Here is an 18,997-nt window from a genome sequence, read left to right as displayed (position 1 = left end):
TACTGCTGAGTTCCTATTCCTACTCACTTCTTAACTCTTCCTAGCCAAAGAACACAAAACCTTCTTTTCTGTACTGGACAAATTGGAAACTTTTTAGTCAACATCATTTATTGGAGTGAAATTCACAAAGAGGGTTAGGCAGACCCTAGCCAGAAATACACAAGGCAAAATTTAAAGACCTTACACACTACCTATTTAGCATTAGCATATACTTAACCTGGTCACACTGCCAAGTCATTTTTCCAAGATTTGTCCTGAAAAAAAGGGCTGACTAGAAACCTATTAATTTAATAAAATTAAGCTATAGTATCTGTTCAATATCATGTTTTTCACTGTTGTCAAGTAGAATATAAAAGCAGGATGGATTTGAACAGATATGGGTAAATTACTGCCAGTTGTGCCATCATCATTTTGAATGGACAGACTCAAATGTAGCATGAAGGGAGTTCAGAATTGAAGCTGATTGAGCTTCTGCAAGGTGTAGAATAGAACTTTCTGGCTAAATGGATTCCATAAGAGCAGACTAGTGGCATCAGAACACAGTAAATATTAGGTAGGGTTTGGCAATTTATTTTAAAATTCAGTTAAGGTTCATATACTCAATTTGTGTTTTAAGAATGCTTTAGTAAATGGTGTTTAAAAAAAAAATAAAATAACCACAACCAACAGAACCATAGAAGAGGTTGTGAGGGACTTATGGAAGTCAACCAAACCCCACTCAAAGCAGGACCAGCTTAGATCATGTTGCTCAGTGTCTTGTGCATTTGAGTGTTAGGTCTCTGAAGACTGAGATTCCACAACCTCTCTGGCACCTTTTTCCAGAGTTTGACCACTATCATGGTTCAATATATTTCCTAAATCTAACAAAATTTTCCATTGCAACAATTTCTAGAGTAACGGCAGGAATGTTCTGTATAAACACCAGATACTGGATAAATATAGAAAATTAATCACCCTCAACACACTGATTTCAAAAGCTGCGCTTCCCAAAAGACAGATCTATTACATGGGTTAACTAACCTGTCAAAGCCAGCCAGTATTTCTTGAATTTTGTACATGAAATATTCACAATCAGCTATTCTGATGTGGTCTGTGGAAGGCACCTTTAAAGTTAGATCAGTATACTGGTCACTACATAGATCAGTAAATGTTTTCTGATAGATGTTTGTAAGGCAGGATCCACACAGGGACTTAAAGCATCATGGTTTTATACCGTGCAACAGAGTGCTGGTAGAGGTTATAGTTCTGCGCGCATGTTGAGAATCATGTGTAACAGCAATTGCAAGGCCTGAAATGAGAGGAGAGATGTAGTAGCAGGGAAAGTATTTTCTAAAACGTGAATTTTAGAAAAATACACCTACTACCTGTGAGATGTCCCAGTATTTTTCTCTGAATTAGGGGCTTACTTTAATTCTCATAATCCACAGAGGCAGCCAGATAGGGTTCAGGACAAGCTTGACACATACATTTATATGTATCAAAAGATAGTGAAGATAATAACTGAAGATCTAGGGCTTGGTTTAATTTGCTGAACACAGTTTGAGCCACCAGAGGTGCTTTTGGATATCTGTATGGGACTGGCAAATACAATACAAACCTGCAGGAGACGATACCCTTTTGGCAAGGCAGCTAATGGGCAGGCAGGATAACCCTAAGGTGCTTTCAGTGTTACTACACATCTCTGTTTGGACAACAAAATTGTTCTCTTCATTACTGGTTTTTGTGACTCGTTAAGCTCACCTCGGAGTAGTCAACTGACAACTAATCAAGCAAACCACTTTTTAGGCTACAGTGACTGCATTGACTAATACCCATCAGGTGAGGGACATGTAGATCAAATGCTATAAGCAAGCATTTAACAGAAGTATAAAATCTTAAAAATAAATTGAATCCTTTCTTTTTGTTGATTAACAAATTTATGTTTACAGGTATAACTTAGGTTTGGTTGTTTATACTGTATATTGTATCACACTGTCAACTCCATGACAGCATTGGGGACAAAACCTAAGATGCATGGTGACCTCCACTGGCTTTCTGGTCTGAGGTATTTAACTCAACAAGGGTTGCAGACAGATAAGCAATTTATTCAACTGAACTGGACTTATTCACACTGCTAAAATTATCCTCTAAATACTGAATCGGGGCTGAAATTCTTGGCTTTGAAAGAGAGACCAGAGCCTTAACTAGTGCATATAAGCCCCCTGGTTTCAATAAAGCTCTTCCCATATTCAGCACTTAAACAACTGGCCCTCAGGCAGCAATGTTTAAAATTCTCCTTACGATTTAAATAAATTTAAGTTGTGAGTTTGCAGTATGAAAATTAGCACAATTCTAGTACTGAAAAGAAGCTAGCTAGTTTAGTATGTGGTCTTCTCAAAAAAAGCAACAAATGTCATTAGCCCAAGTTAGAAAATGTAAGAATATATTCTCTTAAAATTGCCAGTTAGTCAGTTCCATGGCATTTAATATAAATGGTATGACACAGCGTATTTGGCACATCATGTATTTCATGGTAAGACTGGAATAAGAAACGAGGCAAGAGAATCCTCCGGGGTAAGAGGGAGAGAAAGACAGATTGTGAAGTTTGTACTAGAGGCTTAAGAAAGATAGCATAGAAAAGTAGGAAATGCAGGGAGATATTTGAATTCCAAGGTAAAGCTGGCCCAGTCAAGTATTCCTCCATCAAGTCAGACTGCATTCCTCACGTCAGGCCAAAAAGGCACTGATTTAATTCCATCTGGCCTCAAAGTCCATGGAATTTGAGGATTTGTCATCTCTTTCACACAATATTATGTCAAATAAACTTACATTCCCAGGGCTGGTTGCTGTTCAGGTGTGTGTGTGTACGTATGTGTACGTTTATATACGCACTTCTTCGCTGCTTTGCTCACATTTGTGTAAACACACGATGATAAGCTTGTTTTTTGCAGGCCTGTGGAGCACTTGAATAGTTCATATGGCTTGCAGAGGTTTCTAATTACTTTTTTCAGTTTGTAAGCCTCATTCATTAATTTGAATCTCCATTTTTTTAGTTTTTCTTAGTACTGTCTTATGTTGGAGAAAATCAGATGTTTGACTACTGCTGAACTCTACTTTCTTACTGTAGCTGAGCAGTGCATACAAATTTGGGAGAACTCGCATGTGAGGGTCTTTAAGAAGTTGCAGAAGAAAACCAGAATTATTTAAAATCAAGTTCTGCATTGTTAATGACCACTAATTTTATATCCATCTACAGCAACATCAAAATAAGACTACTTTGTTTTTTTCATTCATCTAAATGCTTACTTAACCTCCTGTGTCATACTGTGTAGTGCTAGAGGCCACACTGTACACAACTAGACTGAAGTCCATGGGCTTTGTTCTTCTGTCCATGGTGTATGGAACGAAAACTTATGTAAACAATTACACTTATAGAGATCTTATTTTCCCCACCCTGAGGGCACCTGCTTTAATGATGCTTTGCATTAATCAAGAATGTCTTGAAATGGAAAATTTAAATAGAAAATAAAAGTGGGCTGAGAGGAAGTGAACACCCTTTTGCCAAGTGTGACAAATGCAGTCTCTGTAGAGGTTAAAGGTGTTTATTTGTTACACCTTGGAGAAATACTCAGGAGTTGTTATTGAAGACTTGCCAAAAGATGTGGAAGTGCTAGTAGTTATTCTGTGTAGGCATCCACTGTCTGTCTTGCTTATTTCAGCTCTTCACATGGTCTCCAGCAACGTGCAATGTCAGTGGACAAGCACGTGTGCTTTAGGACGATGCCTTGCTGGTCTTCAAAGCCTATGCGGATCTGCCTGGAAATAATGTTCATTTATGCATTGTTTTTGCAGGGTTGAGCCCTGTGTTTGCTTTCCTTTTTGCTTAATAGTTTGTTCCTGTCTGTAAGGAAATCTCAATTACTATGATCTGGCACCAACCAAATGGCAAGAAAAATCCTATGAAAGAAGGTAATGAATTGTGATGGCTCTGACAATGAATCATGACCTCATTGAATGAGTCAGTCATGAAGAGAAGTCTGGTTGTCAAGGATACAGATGCTATTTACACACAGAGAACCTGGTAGTTCACAATCACAAAAATCAGATGCTGGACTCTTCAATGGAAATGTATGAAATTATTAGAATTTAGCCCCCTTCCAAAACAGGAAAATTATTTAGAACGTGTGACAGCTTTTCAAACTGGTTTCTAACACAGCTACTGCAAAATTGGCAGTGAGATAAATAATTAACTTCATAAATTCCCTGTTCTGAAATTGTGTTGTATGATTCACTGTGTCCTCCCTGGGAATGTCCTCCACACTAGAATGACTTTGTGAAATCATTTACAAGAGTTTAAACATCTTTTCCACGTCCCCAAATGCATCATTTCAGATCTGCCTTGAATCTGACCTATTGCACCTCTTTCTATTCCAGTCCCTGAGCCCTCCATGCTGTCCAACAGCCTCAGCACTGATCTGAAGCAGCTCTGGCATTCTGCTGCCTTGCACCTTTTAATACGAAGGAAGGGCTACGCTGAGAGGAGTAAGGACTCAACAGGGTTGAGCATAGACTCCTCCCTTCAATGAACATGTCAGTCAGTAAGGTGCTTCCGCTCTGCAAACAGGGAGCACTGCGATATTAATAGGAGTGGGTTTTTTTTCAGTCAGGAGGCCTCTTATTAAACATGAGTTGAAAGGAGAGCTGCAAAAAGGAAGAACTGAGAACTCTGGTGAAAATGACAAGACAGGGATGGCCTGTCAACATGTTTCAATACAGCACAGGCAGTAAGCAGTGGGGTAAAGTAATCCATGGGGCCATGAGCACCAGATCAGGAAGGGCAAAGGTTTTAATCCCACATCTTAAAGCAGTGCCTGGAATTCTGGGTTGCACTCTACTCCAAAATGAGTCTCCTTCACTTATGCAGTTCAGAAATACCACTCTGAAACCTCCCTAATGACATTTTTGTGAAGTATTTGATCCTTTCTGAGGAAATTAGTTCTTTTATTAAGCTATCAATTGCTGATAAAAGACAGTTTAAAATAAAGTTTCCTGACATCTCTAATTGAGGCATAAGTTAAACATGTGGTGCTTGTTCATAGCATGACTTGGGGTGTATTTAAACTTTTCAGTAATATGTGCCTGAAAAATAGCCTATTCAGATGGCGTTAAAGTGGCATATATAGGTGGCTTTACTGTGCAGATATTACTGGAAACTGCCTAGTTACCTAAATAAGGAGTCTAGTTTTTAAGAAGGAAAGCTCCCCATCTGCAAAATACTACTTCCACTTATCTCACTAAATTGTAAAGCGTTCATGGGCTTAATTCAGAATATCTGTTCAGTGCTATGCAAAATTAAACCTCTTTAGGCTTAAATTTTTTCTTACATTTTGCCCCTTAAGCCTGGAAAGTAGGTATATGGGTATACGGGATACCCTGTATTCTCTGATTTTGTAAGTGCTGAAGCAGAGTGGGAAATTACCAAGATGTGTCCTTGGGTAAAAATTGGAAGAGGTTGTGGTTAAAAAAAACATTTGGCTAAATCCTTCTTTTAGAGAGAGAAGATGATTTAGGGGAAAAATGGATAATGGTACCTATAGAAATAATGTTGTGTCAAAGCTTATTGTTCAGTGATTTGAATATCAGATTTGAAATATTTTGTCTCACCAGAGAGGACAATGCAGCTGGAAACCTAAGGAAGTTTTCTGTGAATTTTAAGTGTACTTCCATGCAGATAACTGACCTTAGAGCCCTCTCCTACATTCCATCAGTATGTAACATCCTCTTTTACCTTCCATCTTGGATCCCATTGCCTCTCTCTGAGGCTCCAACTGTGTCATCATTTGACTGCTATGGGTCAGAACCTGGTGAATAAACAAGAACTATCAGCATAGTTAGCCTGTTTCACTAGGTTACAAGTATATGGAAGTATTCCAGGAGGCTGGCTGAGCCTAATCAGTGAGTGGTAACGGTTGTTGATTAACTAGGATGGCATTAACAGAAATGTAGATAGTGCCAAGTTGCTTAATGACAACTAACCAAGTGTTAAATAGATGTGGAAATTTAAGTTCTGATCTTTCAGTACTTAAATTGCTAAATGAAGATTAAGGACCACATTTTTCTTAGTTCTCAGGCAGTCTTCATCAAGAGCGGGAAGGATTCATGGGACAGCCTGAAGGCTGGCACTGTTCCTGGGGTGTCCACCTAGATAATGGCACTGGAATTTCGTATGTTTTAGCTGCAATTCCTTCTGTAAGCCAACAGAACTTTGCAAAAACTTAGAAATTGGGAAGGAAAACAGAGAAAGAAACACATTTTTAGTTTTCGGATTCATTTACTCTTTTTAATGCTGAGATAACAGTTGCTCAGTTTGCAAATTAAATTCTAAGTTTGTAGGGGGCGTATTTTTATTTCCCTTTGGTCTTTTTCCAACTAATTTTTTTTTGTTTCTCCAATAAAGTCACTGTTGGCCACATTAAAGTTTCTAACAAAATGGCCATAGCTTTACCTGTGCAGCCCACTGTCTTTATTGTGTACTTCACTGATGTCCATGACAGCCTATGCGAGGATGTTGTGGCCTGTACAGTTTCTGCTGTGCAATAGACCAAATCAGACAGCTACAGTCAGAGCTGAAGGTAAGTTTGTGGGCTGATAGCAAAAGAAGAATACTCTCTTTGAATGCAGTGTTGCATGTCAGTGGCTAAGAGTCTTCCTTTTCTTTTTGAAACCTGCTGTTCTTTTTTATACTTTCATAAATCATTTAATATTTATCTAATCGTGTTATATTTGAATAGAAGCCTGCTTTTTTGCTAGACCTGTTTTGTGGTTTTCTTACCTCAGGTCATCCAGATGGTTGCATAGTTCCTTGATGTTCTTTAGCTGCATTGACATGAGCTGTCTTCCTTGATTAAAAAATCAGCTTTTCTGAATAGTCATCAGCTTCATTCAGTTTTCTTCAGTTCACTCCAGGCTCCTCTGACATCTGTACACATGCAGCATCCTGACACGTTTCAAATCTGATCAGATCTAAACCACCAGCTAGGCTCTTGACACTTACCAGCTTTTACACACACAACAGATTTTGAAACACAGCAGCAAAGAGCTTCTGTGCTGACAACTGCAGTTGTCTGCCTTTGACATCACCCCCCACGCAACTGGGTACAGGCGTCAACACCAGTACTTGGCTACGATGTGACATAGTATATGTTGATGGGAAATTCCTGCAGCACTGAGGAGCTTGTCCCATAACAGTTACTGTCTTTATAATCATTCGCCACTTATATGTTCATGGTCCCCAGGGTGAGTGGTCAGCAGGGAAATGGGACGCTCATGAAGACATCCAAAAGGAAACTCTCATGAAGTGTAGGGAGAACACCAAGAAGATTTTTCTTAGCAAGTATTTTTTGCCCCATTTGCCTGCTTCTCAGCTTTCCTTAATCCACTCTTAAATAAGTGCAAGTTATAGGCAGACAGTTTCCATTCTATGCCTGCTTGTAAAAATACATACTAGTACCCTGTAAAACTGTTCAGCAGCCCTTTGGGTTCCCTCAACCCTGTGATTCTGTTACACGTGCCCATTTCCCTGAGGTATCATTCAGTTGTTGACATTTTTTTATGCATTTAATGCCTTTTGCTGAAGTTAAATAAAATATGTCAAGTTGTTTTCAAAAATACCTACACCAATTATTTTTGCCCAAATGATTTCTCAGATTTATACAGTGTATATATGGATCGTGATCTTGACTTAAATTGTTCCTGTAACTGGAAAAAATGATTTGCCTACTTTCAAAATGATCTTTATTTCCCTACAGTTGCTTTTCTGTAATTGCATATATGGCTTTCTGATATCTTAGTAGCCTCAGCAGTGGAATTCCCAGGAAGGGACAAAGCTTTCCCTGTCAGAAGATATTTTCATTGTTGTTGGATACGTAAAAGAGAGTGCCATAGCTTTTATGGCAGTATGACTACTCAAGTGAAGAGAGTTTGTTGTTTGCTGAAGTTAGTACAGGAAGAATTCAGTCCACTGATTCAGCAACAGATAGCATGATTTCAGAGGGCTCCCTGTTCCTGTGGAGATGTGTTGCTGACACCAAGGGAGATGCATTCATCTGCTCTGGGCTGTGTCTGTTCTACGTACTGTGCTTCAGCTCTGTGCATTCTCTCCCACAGATGCAATGAGCAAAGCTTACCACGCAGACGGCTCAGCAGCTGGCATTGCAGCTCTGTGGCTGCGTGTGAGTGACACGGTGCCTTCTTGCAATTAAGTTAATGGATTCAGAGAACCTCCAGAGCTCCTAGCCTGGAAATATTCCCAGGGAGACTTTTTCCCTAATCTCTTTAGAAGTCACAGGAATAAAACTGAATAGAAAGCATTTGGTGTTTTTCTTTTCCTTATGCCTAAAATATAGCCACTATAAAATGAAATTATTCCTGCAAGCCATTTTTGGCTCCCTCTTAGTTTTTCCTTAGGGTCTCATTCACACTGGCAGCAGTACAGAGTTGCCTTGATGTAAAGGAGAATCAGGCCCTTTATGTTAGAGTTAAATCTAGGCCAGCGTGAGAGTCATCTCCCATTAGCAGAGGCTAAATACCTGCTAGAAACTGGAATTCAAAGATGAAGCATTGTACTGCATTGCTGTGTTGTATAACACAACTGAGATCAGTCTTGTTTAAATGAAGCAATGGCAAAAAGGAAGACAGATTAAATTCAGTCCTTTTTGAAAGGAGTAAATGGATAAAGGAATTAATTTCAAGGTTTTTCTTCTCAATACCTAACCAGAGAAGAGTCTGCCTGGCCTGAAAGAGTGAATTAATTTCATTAGTTGAAACAGTCATGTGGAAATCTGAGATTAATGTTTAATACTTAATACTGTGTCACTCGTCCTGCTACCTTCTTCAACGGAGTCCAGAGCCTGTCAGGTCTGGGATTAGAATTGTGGCAGTGTTTATGAGGTGATGCATCACAAACTAGAGCAGCACACCCACTCAAATGTGCAGGTTATCCTATGGAGGAGTTTCACATCACCTGCAGAGCATCAGTTCCTTGCAGAATATGTGGCAACGGCTTCCTGATAAAAAGGAAGGAAGGCTTTGTAGTTTTGAGGTTGGAGTTTTTTGTTTGTTTGTTTGTAAGAGGACAGTGAACTGAACACACATAAAAAGAGCAGATAAAGCAAGTCTGTATTCTAACCACAGGATGTATTTTCTTTTCCCTTTGAGGTGATTCACTGGAACTCACCAAAGAAGCTGCGAGTGAAAAACAAGCACGTGGAGTTTTTCCGCAACCTCTACCTGACATTCCTGGAATATGATGGGAATTTGCTAAGACGGGAACTCTTTGGCTGCCCCAGTGAGGCAGACGTTAACAGTGAAAATGTAAGTGGGATGTCTCGCTCTTGGAGATTTAAAGGGTGGTTCATAGAAAGCACAGGATATATGGAGACCTGGAGAGTTGGTGGTGCAGGTAGTGCAGTGCGAAGAGACTCAGGAGAATTGAGGTCAGTGCTCAGATTCCAGGAGTGATGCTGTGCAATTTATTTAATCTCTCTGTACCTCAGTTCCTTGCCTGTAAAACCATCCTATTAATCCTGCCTTTCCCTTGGTTTTTGTTGCTTTTTTTTTGTCTACCTTGCCTTTTAAAAATCCCCAACAAAGGTAACGTCACAAGCTGAAAATGAGGATTTGGGCTCTTAATTCCGTTACACAATTTTGCACATCTCACCTCTAGACTGAAAACTTTCCAGAAGGGTTTGTTTCTTGCTGCATGTTTGTTCAGCATACAGTGATGTCAGTTTTGGCATGGATAGTAATGCTCAAATAATAGAGAAGAAAATATCAGGACTGCTGAATTTAGATCTGTGAGTTTTTACCGTACTGCAAACTGTAGAATGAGTTAGTACTCCAAGGTATACATAGGCTGTCAGACTGCATTTTTTTTTCTATACTACCCCTAACCAAACACAGCAGCATTTATGTTTATCCGCAGAAAAGTTGCAATCAGATCCTTTCAGATGAAGCAAATCCTTCGAAAATGCTTGAAATCAAGGATGTTTATATACAGATGTTCTTGTGGATGTGTATGTCTTAGTGCATATAATTCCAATGTAAGAACCTGTTAACTGAAAGGTTTATACACAGAGGTATATGAACTCATGGGTATAATATGGTCTATGGAGATTTCTAGACGAAGTACCAGTTTTGGCTATATAGCCTGAAAGGAAATAAAGAGGGATCTGTAACATTTTTATGTTATCTGCAAGAAAGAAAATCTAAAATATACAACATTCTTTATATAAAAATCAATAAAGCAAAGCCAGTATCATGTACACATTAGCAGTTAGGAGGTAATTTGCAATCAATAGCATCGCTGAGTCTTGTAGTGTTTCCATTTAGTCTGTTGATAAAATGACCACAGGAGATGCCATTCCAATTTTTTAACTATAGCACTCAGAGATTGAATAGATATATTTTAGCCCAAGGCATGGCTTCCCAGGTACTTATTTGATCATCCACTGTCTTCTGGATGGAGTGGGTAATGATGAGAAACTGGAGATAAACTTTAAGTGGGAGAGACTGAAGCAGAGATAAGGAAGAGAGCAAGTACACAGTGAAAGCAAATCCTCTGCCAGAGTGAGAGGCTTTTAGACAATCAAGTGAACTGAACGTGATGAAAGACCACTAGGAGTCTAACAGTTGGAGACATCAAGATACAATAGACCGAGTAGAGGGTAGGATAGGAAGAGAAAAGGGGAGTGAGACATTATAAAAAATAAAATAACAGACCACAGAACAAAACGCACCTTCATCACACTTTAGGAATGCAGGTTAAAATTATACTGAATTCACAATAGGTTATGTGGGTTCAAAGAGCATGAATGCAGTCACAGATTTGGTGCTATATTTTCCATAGCTCCGTAAATCCTAAATAAACAGATTTATTCCAGATGAAAAGTTGCTGTAGAGCAATGCACAATGAATGCAAGTTCTTGCTTCTGAAAATGGCAATCCTGAAAGTTTAAAATGGTTCATTTTACTGAACTTGTGTCTAGTTGATAGACACTGGAAATGACTAACTGTTCAAGCCTGTTTCTTATTCAAGACAAGTAGAACGCAATATGGTATATGGTATGGCTTGTGTCTGAAAAAGAAATCTAAGTCATTCTTCCATTTATAAATAAAAAAAAAAAAAAAAAGAGATACTGGAAAAGAATGAGCTAGACATGCACATGAGTCCTAACTTTCCAAAAGGCACCAAAAAGTTAACAGCGTTCTATCTAAACAATCACACATAGAAAAAAAGTCTACCTTCAGATAGCTTGAGAAGTCACTTGAGACTTTTTTTTTATTAGCTACCCTTGATGTAAGCTCCTCTCTAAACTTGACTATGTCCTTTTCGAATACAAAAAGCAAGTTTCATCTTTGAAGTTATGAGACCTTAAAAATAGGATTATCATGAGAATGGCTTTCTATCACTGTCTGACGTAGCACGTACAGTGTCACAGGTGTCCTACAAAAATACAGTACATTGCCATGATCTATTGCAGGCTAATCATAAGCAGACAATCTTGTAGGGTGAGCAAAGAACTGCTGGTTTTCATTCATCCCAGTACAAGAACTAGGGGGCATGAGATGGAAATAGCAAGAAGCAGGTTCGAAACAAAGATAGACGTTTTACCCATGATGTAATGAAGCTTTGAGCAGGAGGTAATGTTCCTAAAAATGTACATATGTTCAAAAGTGACTCTTCATGGAGAGAAAATCAATTAGGAGCTGTTAAGCTTTGGTGCAAAAAGTCCTTATACACAGGTTCAGGACTACAGGAGTGTTCTGAGAAAGCATCTCTCTACACTTATCCTGGTTATACATACCTCTCTAGGCAGCCAGCCTGCTTTAAATGGACCTTTAATCTGACAAGATGCAGCTACATTTACTTTAGGATTCGTAAGCATACATGTTACATAGAAGGCTATAATTTATGTCAAGTCAAGTATGTATGAAGTAGAAATGGCTGTTTGATTTAAGACCTATTTTTTTTTCTTTCTTTTCTGAATTGAGATCAACAGCCCCAAAACATAATAGGGCTTTATTATGCTAGGTTTTTCATGTGGGCAAAAGGTGTTCCTTCAGCTCCCAGTGATTCTCTGCAATGTGGACCAGTGGACAAAATGTTAGAATAGCTCTGCTGATTTTTATAATCAGAATTACTTAAGCAGTAAATGCACTGAGACCTGTTGTGGAAGAAGCAGCAGCTTGCCGTGAGTCCTGTCACTCACAGTGTGGCTATATCAGCGTCTGCCCTTAAGGTACTGCTCCAATATGCCAGCCATTGCTTCTCAACAGTTTAATATTTATAAGGATGTTTTATTTAGAATGCAGCTTTTAATTAGGGAATCTCATTTGTAATGCAAATATCTGTGAAATGTGAAAAGAAAGTGTGGCAGTGGGTAACATTGGGCTGGTTCTGTTACTCTAAGGCCCCTTTACACTTCTCATCAGTATCGAGATGGCCTTAAAATGAATGTAAATTGTGTAACTTCCCCTTTTAAGGACTTTTTACAGTGCCAGAGAGATGTAAAAGGCATTAGCTTAAAAGGTAATTAGACCTTACATTAATCTCGCTTATTCTTCCTCTGTGCATATGTGTGCATGCATGTATGCTTAAATATATATATCTATTTATATATGGAAGGATTAGTATTTCTCTTTTTTTAATGTTTGCTAAGGACATATAGTATCACAGACTGAATTTTCAGAGGTATAAAGATAGTCTTTGGATCCTGTACTGCATAGTCCTGATCTAGTCAGTTGTTGATCTTCAGCTGTACCAAACAGCATTGTTATTAGGTTCCAAAATGTTACAAATGGGAATGAACAGAATAGATAGGGGTCGGAACTGAAGAATTTGAGGCAAAGAAATACAGACAGTGGTAATTTTTCTGTTTATATATTAAAATTTGTATATCTGTGTGTATATACATGTTTCATCCTTTACTTGAAATATTCAAGCTGAAAGACCCTGTGTGTTACAGGGGCAGGCTGTGGACAGGAGGCTCTCACATGCACTGTGCCATAGAGCAGTACTGTAAATCTCCTTTATTCAATAACAAAATGAGATTACACAGAGCAGACTCTTCTCTGCAAATTGATATTACAATCACCCCTTTGCATTATATGCGTATTCTGGATGGGAAGTTCAGAATATGAACCAAGTCCTCGTGTAAACACAGCCATTGACTGAAGTGGTCTTTGGAGCACGTCCTCAGTCACTCCATCCTACTTATGCTATGCTGTTTCCCCATTCTCACTCATTCTTTCTTAATTTAATGCAATGCAGAAGATTTTAGCAAAACCACAAAGCCAAAGCTCACAGTAATCTCTAATATAAACATTTCCTATTGGCTTTTAATGCTTATGCCCAGTGTTTCATTCTAAAGGACCTACTATAAAGCCTAAAATATTACAACAGGATCTTCTGTGTACCAGCCTGTCTCTACACTTAGATAGACATTGTAAGCCTGATTGTAGCACACAAGCACACACTCAACCTTTTAGTATTCTCATAAAACTTCTTTCCTGCAGACAGCTTCTCACCAGGTACTTCTGCCACAGCATTAAATCCGAAACTTGCTTAGGTGTATACTTACTCACTAAATGTGCGTTTTTATATTTACTTTTTTGGTGCAAAACCAGAGATTCTTAATATTAGTAAACAGCTGTGCATGCCAGCTTGCAACATCCACCAGAAGAACAAGAGATTTTAGCAACCTGACACATAGTATTATCTCTACTAACAAATTTAGCAATTTTTCAGTCTCTAAAAAGAGCGTGCAAAGGGACCTTCCAAGTCAGTATCAGGGTTCTGCACTTGCAGTCAGGCTGATGCTTTGAGTATCTTTTGCTCCCGCAGGATTTCAGAACACTGTAGAATTGGGATTTAAAGTTTCTATTTTGTCATGACATAGTCTTTCAGATGCATATGGGAGTTTTGAGGTGAAATCCTGGCTCGCCCAGCTGTGTTGTTTCTATTATTATAGCTGTTATTGTTATTAAATGCTGAGCTGGTAGCCCATCCTCTTAGTTTCCTGAAAATTGCCATTATACCACCTTCAACTACTTATAATATTGCTAGATGGGGGATCACGTGGGCTAGGATTTTTTTTGGTCATGCTGGTATATCTCTTTTTTTCTTTTTCCTGATTTTTTAAAGTGAAACGTGGGGAAAAGCTTAATGGAGTTGCCCACACCACAAGTTCTCTTCATGGAATACACTATACCTCAGGGAAGAAACGGACTTCAGGGTCAGGAACATGTCTTTTGCCAGTCTGGTGAAGACTTAGGCAAATTATAATGCTGAAAAAACATAGATTACACATCTTCAGTGGTGTTTTCTTTGACCTTAGGAGGCTTAGATCTCTGGAGACTCTTTCTTAGGAGTGTGCATGGATATGTCTGACCAGATTATATATATCCAAGTGACACAGCAGAGTTGAGCATGCTTTGCACAGGGGACCTGGACAGAGACTGGTATTTTCTGTGGCTGTTTTTTCTGAAAGCTCCATGCCAGGTTCTGACTGGACAGTAGAGTTGAGAGCAGGAACTTGTTTGATCTCTGTTCTGAGGGGAATGCATTGTGCTCACTGATATCCAGACAGTATGGAGGAGAAAAAATTCCAGATTCACATATAAAAAGGTTGAAAGCTAGTTCAAAGGCAGAAAGGAAAGAGTTAATTGAGACAGAGGGGAAACAAAAGCAGGAAGACCAACCTGTCAAGGCACTGTTTTGCAAGGGAGATCTGGAAACAGCTCAGCCAAGAAGGTTTGGCAGGGACCTGAGGAAAGGAGATGCAGAAGACTACCAAGATCTGACTCCTGCAGCTGAGGTCAAGGGAAGTTGTACTTTATATATGCAGAACTGTCTGTATATACGCATGCCTAAAAATTGGGCTTTTAATTGTGATGATTGTTTGCGGTCTCTATAAACCATTACTTCCATTTAGCCAGATTAGCTACTTTCATATGCTGCAGCAAAACGCCTCTTGCTAGGTAAGCTTGCTCAGACACTATCCTCTTTGTCCTTAGCACAGCTTTGTCCTTAGCACATAAGGTTCAATTTGACCCATAACAAATGTGCAAAATTTTGTGGCATGGGAGAAAAGAAGGTTTAGTTGGCATGGGATTAGTCTGGCTTTTATTACTAATCTTTGGAGAAGCCAGAAGCACTTTATACAGGTCATCCCAAACAAGACTCAGTGAATGTTTTTCCTCCCTACATCACCACCTGCTTTGTTTATGCCATACTAAAGGCAACAGTTAATTCACACACTTTGAAAATGCTAAATTTTGCAATCCAAATTGCCTACTGGTGGGAACTGGGAGAGCTACACAGGAGGAAATGAAAATGCTGCAGTTTATAACTAGATTATTGTTTCATCCTGGGCTGGTGTTAGTTCTCATCTCAGTGACTAAGCTGAGTTGATATTGTGCTGTGAATCTTAACTGCACACACCTGGGAGAAGAAAAGAAGATGTGAAAGTTAAAAGTTTTCAGCCAAGCTACTCATGTATTAGCATGATATTGAGTGAGTGACTTAAGCCTAGTGTCATCTCACCTCATCTTAAACATTTTATGAAAGATGCCTGTGTTAGGGATTTTATCTCTTTCCCCAACATCTAAATAGACTCTAGACACAAACCATTGTTTGTTTGCAGGTTTTTTAAAATATCTCTAATCCCTAAGAACGTAATTCTGATTCTGGATTTTGGATTGATCTCATCTGAGATGAAATCCTGGAGATTTTGGTAGGAAGTAATTTGCTTCTCTGATAGAGCAGGTAAAAATACCCAAACCCAATCACAAATTTGTTTACAGTAGAAACAGCCTTAGTAAGGGAGACTAACCAGTTTGCTGGTGAAAGGTACATGCTGTGTGTCATGTATCATATGGGTCTACCATCTGTCACATGGATAGAAAAGAGCACCTCATCTAATACAAATGTATTTGTCAGACAAGTAGATCTGGTAAATCATGAAGATGAATACTTTGAATACTTTCTGGCCTGCCTGTGACTCTCTGGCCAGCCTAGCTTCAAAGACTGCTTTTCCTGAGATGAAGTCTGATCACCTGCCAGAGCTGGTTGCACAGAGAAGTAACTTGGCATATATTTTTTTAATATATTTCCCTATTTGTTTTGGTATTATGCATGTCACGGCTGCCATTTTTATTTTTGAAACAATTAACATCATGATGTTAATGAAAGCACTTGTTTCCCACTATATTCCCTAAGAGAACATCTACCATACACAGTCTGAAAATAATACAATTTTCAACTGTGAAGGTGTTCCCTAGAGGTGACATTTCCCAAATGGTCAGTCGCATGTAGCCTTAGAGTTGACAATCTTGTATAAACAGTGAATCCTATGCTGAGCAGATTTTCACTTATGAGAGTATATGCTGTCACACTACAGCCGAGAAGACTTTGGTATATTAGGCATGTTCTAAGTATAATGGAGGGGTTCGTAAAAGAGATGCCATATTCTTATCAAATCCAAATGAAATTAAGGTCCTCATTTTGATGTCACACTCTGTCTAAGTAAGCATCTGTTTTCATAGATCTTTCAGCATTCCCATTATAAACCCATCTTTTCAACAAGACATAATGTAGGAGCAAGCCTTAAACCAAGCTATAATTTCTTTGTCTGTAAATAATGGATCCATGCAATACGCCTGCTGTAGAGAAGGTTATTTCATTGGAGAAATTTTATGTGGTCATGTAACTGAAAAACAATATGAAGTAACTTGGAAAGAGATAAATTTAAGGATCAATACGTGTCTGTCTTAGACAGTTCCCTGTCTCTTGAATGTCATGCATCTTTAACATTCTTCATGATAACTAGTGTGTAAAAAATGCTGTATGACTGTGTGCAATATGTATTTATAGGTTGGGTGAGTCTCTTCATAGTAAAGAGGAAGCAGCCTTTATGTGTGTATGGGATACTAGGGCATAGGTATCTGAATGTATATAGGAATGTGGGGAACAAAGAAAGTGAGAGAGGGGAAAAGGGCTCTTAAATTGCATTAACTGTGAGCCCCCAGCTGTTGGTCCTAATAATTTGTCCATGTCATACCGTCAGCTTCAGTGAGATAGCTTGTGAGCTGATGAGTTTTGCCAGACCAAACCCGGAGTGCCTAGCATATTCAGGATTGCTTCCAGTCGGAGAGGAGCTTTCATGTGGATAATCACATGCTATTGCATTAAAGTGCCTTTTGCCTATCCGTTACAGGATGGGTCTGTCCTTAAAGCAGACTGCTTGCCAGATAGCTATGAAATGCTACAGGCCAAATCATAGCCTGTCCTGTGCCGGTTGTCCTACCCAAGGGAGCATACTTTAAGTAAGGTGTGTTTGCCCAGCCTGCAGAGGGTGGCTCCTAAGGCTGCCTGGCAGTTTAGACTCGTGGTATGCAGAGTCAAGGATTGCACAAGCATTCATGCAAAGTGTTGATGGAGGTGTGTTGTCTGATCCTGCCAAGTGATGCCTGCATATTAGCTGAGACTATCAGACAGCATGTTCTCGGGTTTCCCCCAACAGCCTGCCTGCACTCAAGTGGAGGGTGCTGGGGGAAGAGTCAGAGCATACCACTCCCACGGTCCTTCTGGGGACTGTTCTCTCCAAGAGGTATGAACACAGCTATCCCATCTCTTCTCTTGGGTCTTCTCTTGGGTCCCAACACTACATACAGTATTGAGCATGAGTCATGGGAAGTGCCAGGGAGAACCTCGCAGACTATCAGCATAGCTGCAGACTCAGAAAAAGCCTGATAAGACAGAGGCAAAATCTGTGAAATGCAGCACAAAAAAGAAACATTTCCCTTCCCCTGCAGCAGAAGGGATCTTCTGTGTTTGCTGGTCTCTTTCACCTCAATCCCCAACTTTGTGACTTGGTGAGTTTCAACATCAAAATACTGGGACCTCTAAGAAGTTTTGTCTCCTCCTCTTCCCCCTCACAGGGCTCTGTAGTGAGCAAAGCCATAATTTAGCTCCAAATGTTATTCTTCATTCATAATTATATCATCTTAGCTTGCAACCTGAATGTAATTTGATAATCATTCAGTGACTGCCTGGTTAATAGCTGCTGTGCAATTATAAACTGCTACCCTGGTCATTTTTGCGTATAGCAGGATAGTAAGGTGTCCCTGAAATGTGCTTAGCTATTGTTTTAACCATTTGAATGTCAATCGTCTCCTTGATAATTCTATTAAGGGCTTGCTAATATCTCTTTTCAAGGAAGAAATAGAAAGATACAATATTCTTTCTAGTCATTGTTGTAAATACTGAGTTCAATTCAAATATTGTTTGAATATGACTTGGAAAATAAAGTACAGGCTCACCTGAATGATGATTTGTAAAGCTGAATGAGTGGAACTCCAAGAATACATAAAAGAACTCCTGATTTCTATTCCACCCAAAGAGATCTTGATTTCAATACAAGTTTTGTCTGAGTAAAGACTTAGAGGGTCAGATTCGGACTCTTGTCTTTCTAAAAGCAATCTCTCTTGAGAGATGTTTTAAAATCTGTGCAGAACAATAGCACAGAAGAATGAAAGCCTGATCCAAAATGCATTGAAATCAAAGGAGGTTTTTCTGTTTTTTAGAAGAACATTATAGAGTGACGTACAGCAAAACATCAGGAAATTATTCCATCAGTCTTCACAGGAAAACATTTGGCAGTAAGCATTATTGTTGACGGCAACCGTTATGCTTATAGTTCCAAGAACAATGGTTCTTAAGACAGCATTAGAACAAGAAACACCTACTTTTTCCATTTTTTTCTTGAAGATGGTGAAACTGTTACTGCATTCTGGACAGAACAAAAAGAAGAGGTTTTTAGATCTAAGTGAATGTCTGTATTCAATAATCTGTTTGTTACATGAAACAGTTTTGAAGTACACTGTGATTTTTATGAAAACTTGTAAAATTTCTATGATATTCTTTTCTTTCTTATTTTTTGACAAGAATACAGTTGTA

At 38.9% G+C, this 18,997-nt stretch overlaps 1 protein-coding gene across 3 annotated transcripts in view; it reads left to right on the top strand.

Annotated features, from left to right (window-relative positions):
* LARGE1 (LARGE xylosyl- and glucuronyltransferase 1) overlaps nt 1-18,997 on the top strand; it is a 284,444-nt gene that overhangs the window by 236,554 nt on the left and 28,893 nt on the right. For all 3 annotated transcript variants that reach the window (XM_054062457.1, XM_054062449.1, XM_054062466.1), the window contains exon 10: nt 9,196-9,351. In XM_054062457.1, coding sequence (XP_053918432.1) covers nt 9,196-9,351 — 156 coding nt within the window. The remainder of the gene's footprint in view (nt 1-9,195; nt 9,352-18,997) is intronic.

The sequence above is a fragment of the Cuculus canorus genome, chromosome 1 (genome assembly GCF_017976375.1).
Source record: "Cuculus canorus isolate bCucCan1 chromosome 1, bCucCan1.pri, whole genome shotgun sequence".
NCBI lineage: Eukaryota > Metazoa > Chordata > Aves > Cuculiformes > Cuculidae > Cuculus > Cuculus canorus.
This window is presented reverse-complemented; position numbering and strand designations above follow the sequence as displayed.